This window comes from Triticum dicoccoides, chromosome 4A (genome assembly GCF_002162155.2).
Source record: "Triticum dicoccoides isolate Atlit2015 ecotype Zavitan chromosome 4A, WEW_v2.0, whole genome shotgun sequence".
Classification (NCBI taxonomy): Eukaryota; Viridiplantae; Streptophyta; class Magnoliopsida; order Poales; family Poaceae; genus Triticum; species Triticum dicoccoides.
Genome location: NC_041386.1, coordinates 746660814 through 746671180, shown reverse-complemented (window position 1 = coordinate 746671180; position 10367 = coordinate 746660814). Strand labels below are relative to the sequence as shown.

At 42.6% G+C, this 10367-nt stretch overlaps 1 protein-coding gene and 1 pseudogene across 1 annotated transcript; both read left to right on the top strand.

Moving 5' to 3' along the window:
• Positions 1-762: 762 nt before the first annotated feature.
• On the top strand, positions 763-3142 carry LOC119288418 (F-box protein At4g00755-like). Its single transcript, XM_037568034.1, has 5 exons — positions 763-1262; positions 1482-1877; positions 2005-2180; positions 2464-2582; positions 2685-3142. The coding sequence occupies exons 1-5, from the start codon at positions 1148-1150 to the stop codon at positions 2884-2886; spliced, it is 1008 nt and encodes a 335-aa protein (XP_037423931.1). The 5' UTR covers positions 763-1147; the 3' UTR covers positions 2887-3142.
• Positions 3143-6713: 3571 nt separating this feature from the next.
• On the top strand, positions 6714-9812 carry LOC119284433 (annotated as a pseudogene).
• The last annotated feature ends 555 nt before the right edge of the window (positions 9813-10367 follow it).

The following is a 10367-nucleotide window of genomic DNA, read 5'->3' as shown; positions in this document are numbered from 1 at the left end:
ATCAAGTATACCTTCAACTTTCAGCTAATGCATGTGTCATGAAACAAAAAGAGGAATGCCAATGAAATAGAATTGTACCTAATTCAGAATCTACTTGCACCAAACTACTTTCCACCACATAATTTTGTATCTTTATTTCTTAAAGTGTGAATTTGGATTTGACACTTTAGGACATGATATTGTCAATGCATATTTTTGTTGCAACGTTGTCAAAAATAGTCTACCTTTTGCATGGATCGGACATTCGGACCTAAAGGGCAGATTATATACTCTCCCACTATATCCTTATTATGTCTTTCGTTATTTACAGAAGTAATTTAGCTGTGAAATGGCATCCTAGCTAATTCACCTCCAGTATGAACATGACCTCTGTGCATGTAACCACTGATAGCGCCAGTAGTTAAGATGCTGCACTTAATTAAGTGCCAGCACTTCTGTCACCCAGCTCATCCCTGTTTTAGTTTAAGCCCATCTACAAGAGGTGAGCTGTACATGATACCCTAATTTAACAATGGGTAGTGTATTTTAGTCCTACCCAAACCATAGCATATGCACCCTAATCTAGACAATACGATCCAAGAGGGCAGCGGCTAAGTCAAGTCCGGAACTAAATGTTTTTTCTTAATGAGCAGCTTGCCCCATCGGTTGTCGAAGGGCTGCTGTCTATACCGGTGTCGGCATCCCAAGACTTGTTCAAACATAGTTCTTTTATGGCACATCTAAATCATCACACCTATGCCAGACCTTAATTTATGTGCAAGTCCATTGGCGATAAGATTTTCATTTTTCCACCGAAAAAGGAGACTGCACTCCTGGCCATCAATCTATCGATGCACAAAATCACATATTAATGTTTGGTGTTTGTTCATTGAGGTGGCTGTATATTCTGATCAGTTGTGCTGGGCCATTTGGGGCACAAGAAATCCAGCCAGACGCAGATGCAGGGAAAATTTTAAAAGAAGAGCTTGCCATGGTTATGCACAGTGCAAGAGATAAACCATACATGAATTCCAAGCATGGTTGACTTTGAATACTACTCTCTATTTTTGTCTAGGGTTCATTGGGGCGGCGAGAGGGGGTGAAGGATTCCTCCTGCTCGTCCTCGTCTGCGGCTGGCCTCGTCGGCACCTCAGCCACCGGCTTCACCATGCTCGACCACCCAGCCGACCTGGCCCGCGCGTCCTCCACCGTCTTCAGCATGCTCGACGACCCTGCCGACCTCGCCCGCGCATCCGCCGTCTCACGCTCATGGCGGCAATTCGGTTCGTACCAATTCATCTCTCTTTCTGGGTCTGACCTGTGCCCCCCTCCCTCCCTATGCATCCATACTGGCTGTATCTAGATTCTGGATTCTGCTCTAGCTGCTCAATAGCACTACTAATTTCCGATCCATTGGAACTTTGGAAGCACATAATCGCCGAGGTCAGCATGCCACCTTGTGTCTGTTGTGAATTCTAAACTGAAAATCTTTTCTTATCCAGTTATCGCCAACCAGTTCAGCAAGCTGCAGTGCCTACGGGCGTGCCCGGAGGTCTCCACCTTCATGCACGTAGACGTCATCACATCCGGCTCCAGCAGCACCACACACCAGGATCAGCTCGACCGGGAACACAGGGCGTACACAAACCTCGCCCACGGTCTCCTCTCGCCGTACAAGCCATGGGACTGCATCATCCACTGCATCGGCGCGTCCAGCACCGACAACTTCCCTGTGGAAACCATCGAGAACACCATCGAGCCCATGGACCTCGTTGAGTTTAGGCCCTCCTACTGGTCCAGCCGTGGCAACAGGGATCCTGCCGCGCACGAGTACCTCATATACAGGCTCCAGGCGGATCTCTGCCTCGTCGATGAGATCAAGATGAAGCCCTTCAAAGGTTTGTTGTCCTAAGACAATACAAGACAGCAGTGCAGCACAGCATTCTTTCCTTCTGTATGGCGCAAAAGGAAAAGAAAAGAATGACATAAGTGCCTCGTGTTTTAATTAACTTCATACTTTTGCAGCACTTTTCCAGATTGGTGACCCGATATATTCGGCAAAGAGCATCCGGTTCCAGATGGGCTATCCAAGGTCACCGCTACGCCCTGAAGCACTTGTGTGTGATGAAAATGAGGGACAGTTGATTGACGACAGAAACTATGTCTGGACCTACACATCTCGAGAATTTCCAGTGCTGCAGGTCAGTTGAGACTTGATAATGATATTCACAGGCTCGTTATTTTTACCTGTTGAACACTGGATCTCGTGCATAAACGAGCCATACAGCTGAGCCAGAACTTTCTTGAAAGGCCCAACATGAAGAAACTGCATTTGATCAATATATTATATATACCAGTGTTCTAGACGTGTTTATTACAGAGTTCACTTGGATTTTGTATTTTTGTTTAATAATATCTAAATGTTTGCAGTTGCCTTGTGCCGTAAACCTATTTGAGTAAGTAACATGATGTGTGTTATTCCAGGAAGATGTTCTGCAATCTTTCAAGTTACCACGCCAGGTTCTTTGTATTGGTGGGGTGGTGAAGGTTGAGCTTCTTGGGAGAGCTCAGAAGCAGGCAATTGATGGTCTCTACTACGTGTGGTGAGTTGTCGACCAACTTGGGAGATAGATACTATTACAGTATTGTTTTGCTCTGAATGATCATTTGCACTGATATTAATAATCATGTACTTTTTCTTCCAGTGTGTCTCATGTCCAAATACTGGGGAAGCCACTGTCACGAGAGCTCGGGGTCGTTCCTCCTGGAAACGGCCTAGTCCTGAATTACTATCTGGATCACCGTACATGTGGCATTCCCGGCAGCGAGTCATCAGGGGATGATGCCGCAGCAGGTGGCATAGCTTGTCGTCGAGGATCTGGCATTCTGGCACGACACGCGGGATAGCAGGGCTCAACCGAACGCTGTTGAGCAGCCTGTTTGGGTGCTCTGTTGCGGCTTCTGGTCGCAGCCGACGAATCAGAGGAGGAAGATCTTCCTTAGAAGAAGAGCAATTGTGTTTTTTGTAACAGAAAACAGCACAACGAGATGCATCCAATCAGCTCACCTGTAAATAGATCACTCAATGTTAATGTTGTTGTTGTATCTAGTCAGAGAAAATGCATCCCTTCAATCAAAGAATGAGTGGATCAGATTATGTCAACATCTTCAGTCCATGTTGATTTGTAAAAATGAGTGAAATAAATAAATGAAATCACCTACTAGCTGTACATAATAAACAAATGAATTAACCAGATCAATGCTACTGCTGTTTATTCTCTAGTTAGAGGAAATATGTGAGCTACTTTAGCAGGGCCCGGTGCGAAATGACAATTTAGGGCATCTCCAATGGCGAGCCGCAAATTTTCTCCCGCATCGATCCTCGGACAAGGGGGATCAGTCCGCGGACACGGATAGGCCACCATCTAACCGTAGCCGTATACATCCGGCCTTCCTTTATTTTGCAAGTCCGCACAATCAAATAACCGCATACATAGAGTGCAGATGTTCAAATAGTCGCATGCAACACTAATTCAAATTTAAAAAAGTTTAAATATTTCAACCCAATATTGTTGGCCCCTTTAACCGCCCATTGATACTCAACCAGATCTTCCTTCAACTGCTCGTGACTTGGTCGATGCCAAATTTGTTGATGCATTTGAATAAACTCTTCAAATGTGGCCGGAATATAATCCGGAAGTTGGATGGGATCGCCCAAGTCCTCAAATTCTAGAGTTGCGGTACCATCCTCACCCTCATCCTTGATGATCATGTTGTGCATGATCACACAACATGTCATCGCCTTCTACAGGGTCTCCGGATCCCATTGTTTAGCAGGTCTACGAACAACTGCAAAACGGGCCTGAAGAACTCCAAATGTCATCTCGACATTGTTTCTAACTGCTTCTTGTATTTGGGCAAAGTGAGTCTTTTTCTGGCCAACTGAGTTAGAGATGGTCCTGACAAAGGTAGCCTAAGGTAGCCTAAGTGAGTTTTTTGGTTTTTCTTTCTTCATTTGTATTAGGCTTTCTCCTTTTTTTACCTTTTCTTTTGTTTTTGCTTGGTTTTACTATACATTCTCCTTATTTTGTTTGGTTTTCTTTTTTCCTTCTCCATTTCTCTTTTTTCTTTTTTTTTTCTTACGTTTGTTCCCGTTTTCACTCTATATTTTCTTATATGTAATTTTTTTTGTATACATGTTTAACATTGTTTGAATGCTTATTCAACATTTTAAAAATATTTTTCTAACATTTTAATATTTATTCAACATTTTTCAAATATTTGTGAAACATTCAAATACTCGTTCAACATATTTGAATACTTATTCAACATTTTTGAAAATAATTGTTTAACATTTTGAATTCTTATTCAACATTTTCGAAGACTTCTTCAACATTTTTTAATAATTATTAAAAAAATTTGGAACATTTTTAATACCTATTCAGCATTTTTCAAATTCTTGTTAAACAATTTTTATATTTGTCAACTTTTTTGAAATACTTGTTCAACATTTATGAAATGTGTTTTTGAAGAGTGTTTCTTGATTCACATTTTTCAAATGTAGAATATTTGAATGTATAAAGAAAATTAAAAAAATAAAGCAAAAACCAAGAACAGAAAATAGAAAGAAAGAAAACAGGTCGTGGCCTCCCGTGCGGCTGGGCCGGCCCATCTGGGGCTCGCCCCGACGCGAGAACTTCCCCAGTCCCGCTTAAAGCAAGACATAAGGGCGCCCCTCGTTTTCTTCGTAGCGGGTTATGCGCCCAATAGGGAGATCCCCTACCGCCACCTCGGGCTCCAGCGGGTGGACCCGCTCAAACCCGGTATGAGATGGAAGAAAATCCGTTGCCAGGAGAAGGTGTCTTGTTGTCTTTTCCAGCAAAGATAAAAGGAAAATTAGCACCGGTGAACTTGCGTATAAAAAGGAAAATAGTTTCACATACAGACCAAAGTCAGCCCAGTCCATATGAATACACACCCAGGATCCAAATTAAACCGATCCAAAAAGAGCCAGCTAGAACCCAAACCAAACCAAACTTCAGATTTTTTCAACCCAATCCAATTCAAACTGTTTCTCATTTTTGGATTGAATCCACAAACTCAAACCATGGATAAATTGGTACAGCTTCTCAGTAAACTGAACTAGTATAGCTTGTGTCCAACTTTGTACAGAGTAATTCCAAATTTCTGAAAAAAATGGAAAGAACATGGTACGGAGGAAGGGATGAGGACCAAGGTGGGATGGAGCATCCGGGGAATGTGGAGGCGATGGTAGCTTCGATTCTGGCCGGCGCACCGGCAGGGAGGCGGCGACAGCTTCTGTTCCTGGCGCGCATTGGCTGGGAGACGATGGCAGCTATGAGTGGGCGTGCACGGCGGTGAAGTCGGCAGGCGGTTCGGCAGCGGCAGATGGGTGAGGGAGGCTGCGACCGGAGCTCCAGCGGCCGGCGCCGGTGATCCCTATCCCAACTGGAAGCCTGGAAGTATTGGCCGGCGTCTCGTGTAAGGTAGATTCGGTTGCTCTACCGTTTTTCTACGTAGACAGAAACCGGTCTGAGACCGATTTGTCTCAGTTCAGACCAAACCAAACCAATCTACTAATTACTAAAGCCCAGACCAAACCAAATTGAAACAGGGCCTCAGCCCATTACAACCAAACTTAAGCAGCCCAATGAATAAACCAAATTAAAACCATGGTTTGAGACCAAACCATTCCCACGTTTAATCACATCTTTATAGGAGGCCAACCTGGGATATCAATCAGAAGTTCAGAACCTAGGAAAAGGAAAGCTTAGCACCGATCAACTTACGACTAAATTCATATGCCAATGAAAAAACTCTAGTTGAACAAGTCCTGGGATGCCAGCACGCGGTTTAGACAGTGGCCTTTCAACAGCCTATGAGGCTAGCAGCTCGCTACGAAAGCTTGTTTCATATTGCACTTGACTTCGTCGTATTGTCTAGATTAGGTTGCATATACTCCTATGTTAGGGTAGGAGTGGGACATAAAGTTAAATAAATATTTACCGTTTCTTAACTAGAGCATGTACGTTACGTTTCACCTACTATCTTCTTGTTATTGTGAAATGTATGGCTTAGTCAAAGATAGTAGATCACTATTTGTCAAGGGAGCTGGTCTTATCTGTACCTTATGCCTTGTCATCTATTCAGTGGAATATTTATCATAATTTGGTGCTCGCCTCTTGGAGCATATGGAAATGCATAAATGATCACACCTTTAAACGACTCCAGCCTAGTCTCATGATGGTACCCTCACAAGTTTCTATTATTTACTACCATTAACTTCGATACTTAAATACAACTGAAGAAGCTACGCTCAACTTGCACAAGTTTCTATTGTTAATTACCAGTAGCTCATAATTTAGAGCATGCCGCTCCAAGAATCGAACTAACAACTTGCATATATGCAGTAGGTAAGTACTGCAATAGTTGTACGTAACATTATTTATATGACAGGCCGATGTGGAGTCCTCAACTATAGCTAGGCTGCCCGCTCGTGACGTACGCATTGTTAATTTCAACAAAACTACGTGCATACACGTAATCATAACTCTATCATTGTACCACATTGATGCCAGCAACTAGCTTAGGTGGCGTGTCCATCTACGGTCTACATATAAATATGTGTGCGTGAGGACATAACCACTCCCCTCACAACAAAGGATAGCATTACACAGAAATACACAATCAACAGGAGAACAACCACACAAGCCATGGACCTCGCTACGGGGGCCATGGGCAACCTCCTCCTCAAGCTTGGAAAGCTCCTCAAGGAGGAGTACAAGCTGCAGACCGGTGTCAAGGAAAACGTTCAATATCTCGAGAGAGAGCTGAAGACCATGCATGCCTCCCTACGCAAGGTTGGGGATGTTCCACGGGATCAACTCGATTAGCTGGTCAAGCTATGGGTCGACGATGTAAGGGACCTATCATACAAAATGGAAGACATCGTAGACACATTCTTGGTTAGCATTGAGGGTCCTGAGCCCACTGCCAAGCCGCCCAAGCTAAAGCAGCTCATGAAGAAGATGAGTGACATGTTCACAAAGGGTAAGACTTGCCATGGGATTGGCGACGACATCAATGACATCAAGGTACGCGTCCAAGAGGCGGCTGACCGGCGTGATAGGTACAAAGTCAATGACGTGGTTGTTAATCCAACTGGTGCAACCATGATTGACCCTCGCCTCTTGGCTCTATACAAGGATAAGAAAGAGCTTGTTGGCACTGATGGGGCATTGACCGAGATTACCAAGATGTTGACCGATGGGGAAGGTGATGCATTCAAACAACTCAAGATACTTTCTATTTTTGGATTCGGAGGCCTTGGCAAGACAACTCTTGCCAAAGCAGTGTATGATAAGCTCCAAGCACCATTAGATTGCAGTGCTTTTGTTCCAATAGGGCGGAACCCTAGCATGAAAAAACTTCTCAACGACATTCTTTTTGGAATTAACAAGCAAATGCAATTGGGGTTGGATGAAAGGCAGCTGATTGACGAACTACGAAGATTACTCAAGAACAAGAGGTATGCACCATATTAGATATATAGTTTCATATACCATCAATTTTTTTTAAAGAAGTAGCACAAAAGTTCAGGGAGAAACGAGTCTAAGACAAGCTGTCAATTTTGTATGGCATATTCTACATTATAGAAGGGTTTAGGTAGTCTATGACAGTTCTTTTAAGTTTTTAGGGATAAAGTAGAATATCATGTGTTCTTACCTTTTTTTTTCTATCATTTGATCCATGAGGGGGTGTCAAATGTTCTCCCATATTCAGATATCATGCCTTACAACTTCTTATTAAATAAATGTGAATTTAAAGTATGTCTAATGCATAAGAACATTTAAACTGGAAAATTTAGTTAATCATAAGTAGCATTATATAGCGTGCATGTGTTTCTCTGGCAGCTTTTATGTTCTCCATTTCCTTACTGAATGATGTCTCATACAAGCTGGTTTGCCACACACATTTCACTAACTTATTAAGTTATTATAATTGTTGGGTTATATGCATGGACAGGTTCTTCATCGTTATTGATGATATATGGGATATAGAGATATGGAAAATTATTATGTGCGCTTTCACGCACAATAATTCTGCAAGCAGGATAATCACAACTACCGTATTCTCGAAGTCGCCACACAGACCGGCGAAGTATACAGGCTAGAACTACTTTCTCATGATTTATCTAGGGAGTTATTTCATACAAGATTATTTGGTGGTAAAAGCAACAACTCTTATGATGAGCCGATGGAGGCATACGATAAAATTTTACATAAATGTGGTGCTGTGCCATTGGCCATAACCACAATAGCTAGCTTGCTTGTTGGTAAACCAGTGGAGTTTTGGTGTAAGATATATGACTCAATTGGCTTTGGAGACCAAGATAACAAAGATGTTGACACCACAAGAAAAATACTTTTATTCAGCTACTATGATCTACCTTGTCACCTCCAGACTTGTTTATTATATCTGAGCATATATCCGGAAGATCATATGATTAAGAAAGATAGTTTGATATGGAAGTGGATTGCCGAGGGTTTTGTCCATGAGGAACCATGGGTAGGATTATACGAGATTGATGAGAAATACTTCAACGAGCTAGTAAATAAAAGTATGATACAACCGATAGAGCATCATGCAAACAAGGGCATCATAATTGGTTGCCATGTCCATGACATGGTGCTTGATATGATTTGCATGTTAGGGAAGGAAGAAAACTTTGTCACTGTATTGAATAGTAATGAGCAACACACATATTCAGTACCTAGCAATGTTCGGAGGTTAGCTGTTGGAGACAAAACTCATCTGGCTAACATGTGTATGCCACAAGTAAGGTCATTAAATGTCTTCAATAGCAATGTTCTGCTGCCATCACTTTCATGCTTTCAAGTTTTGCGTGTTCTAGCTCTAGAAGGCGGTGTTTTCTCAGAGAACAACACTGGCTGTCTGGAGAATCTTGGAAAATTGGTACATTTGAGGTATCTTGGACTAGGGGAGATGGTGAATATTCATGCGCTCCCGAAGGAAATAGGCGACCTTAAGTTCTTACAGACATTGGATTTGGGTTGTGATAGGCTACAAGAACTGCCGCAGAGTGTTAGTCTTTTATGTCAACTCAAGTGCCTACGCGCTTATGGTAGGCATATAATAATGCCAGATTGGATAGGGAGCCTGACATCTCTGCAGGAGCTATGGGTAAGCCAGGTCCACGAGTCATCAAACTTTACGAATGAACTCGGCAAGCTGACAGAATTGAGGAAGCTCCGTACTGCTGGAACACCATGGTTCCTCGGCGCAAGCTCGATGAAAGCTTGCATAGAGTCCCTAAGGAAACGGCAGAAAATCCAAATTATAGACATTCATTTGGTTGTGTCACTTGGATATGATGTCTCCTCCTGCTGCTGGGAAGGCTACGTCTTTCCTCAATACATACGTCTTCTGCACCTGTGGTACAGACAACCTGGTTTGGCTGGGCAAGATACTTCCTTTCCTGATTGTTTCTCTGCATTGATAAAGGGTGAGATCTTTGGAAGGTTTCCTGACCTTGTTACTCTCCGTTCGAACATGCCGAGGGTCACCAACACGACATCGTAGAAGCTGAAGGTGCATTGCCTACGTTGAGGGTTTACAAGAGTGCAACACCCGGCCAATTTCTAGAGGTTGATGGAAATATGCCCAGCCTTGAATCTTTGGATTTCCGCATCGATGTGCAGGCCTCCAGTGATGGCAAGGTTGTTGATTTTGACTTCGATAACCTGCCTTTGCTTCAGAATAAATACGACGATTGGTGGAGTCGTAGTTGAGACAAGATATCTTGTGGTAAGTTCATCTCTATGGGTAGCGCAGGTTTATTGATATCGGTCACAGGCAAATTAATCTGTGGTATATCTTTTTCCCAGTTTCTGTTAAGCTAGTTGTGCATCTCCATCTACTTAAAGGTACGTATATATGTACGTTTCCTGTATATGTACCTGCTGCAAACGTTCCTCCTGTTGTTCTACATTAATTAACAGCTTTTTTTTAGAAAAGGGGGAGATCCCCGCATTAATTAACAGCTAGCAATCTAAATAAGCGCTACACATGTTCTCCCCATCAATCATACATACATATGCATATTTTTCCGCTCATTTTGTATAGATTAACCTTGCATGCATACATTACCTGACAGTTTTTTTTATATGTAGGTTGGCAGTGTTAACAAATCACCACAGAGAAAGAATAAAAGATAGCGAGAGAATTCACCAGCTTGAAGATATCCTAGCTACCTACTCACTCATTTGGCTTAATTCTTGGGTCAGAACAAAAATGGTTTGTTTGTGTGCTTGTAGAATTTCAGTGTCTTGTTGCTTAGTTCACCT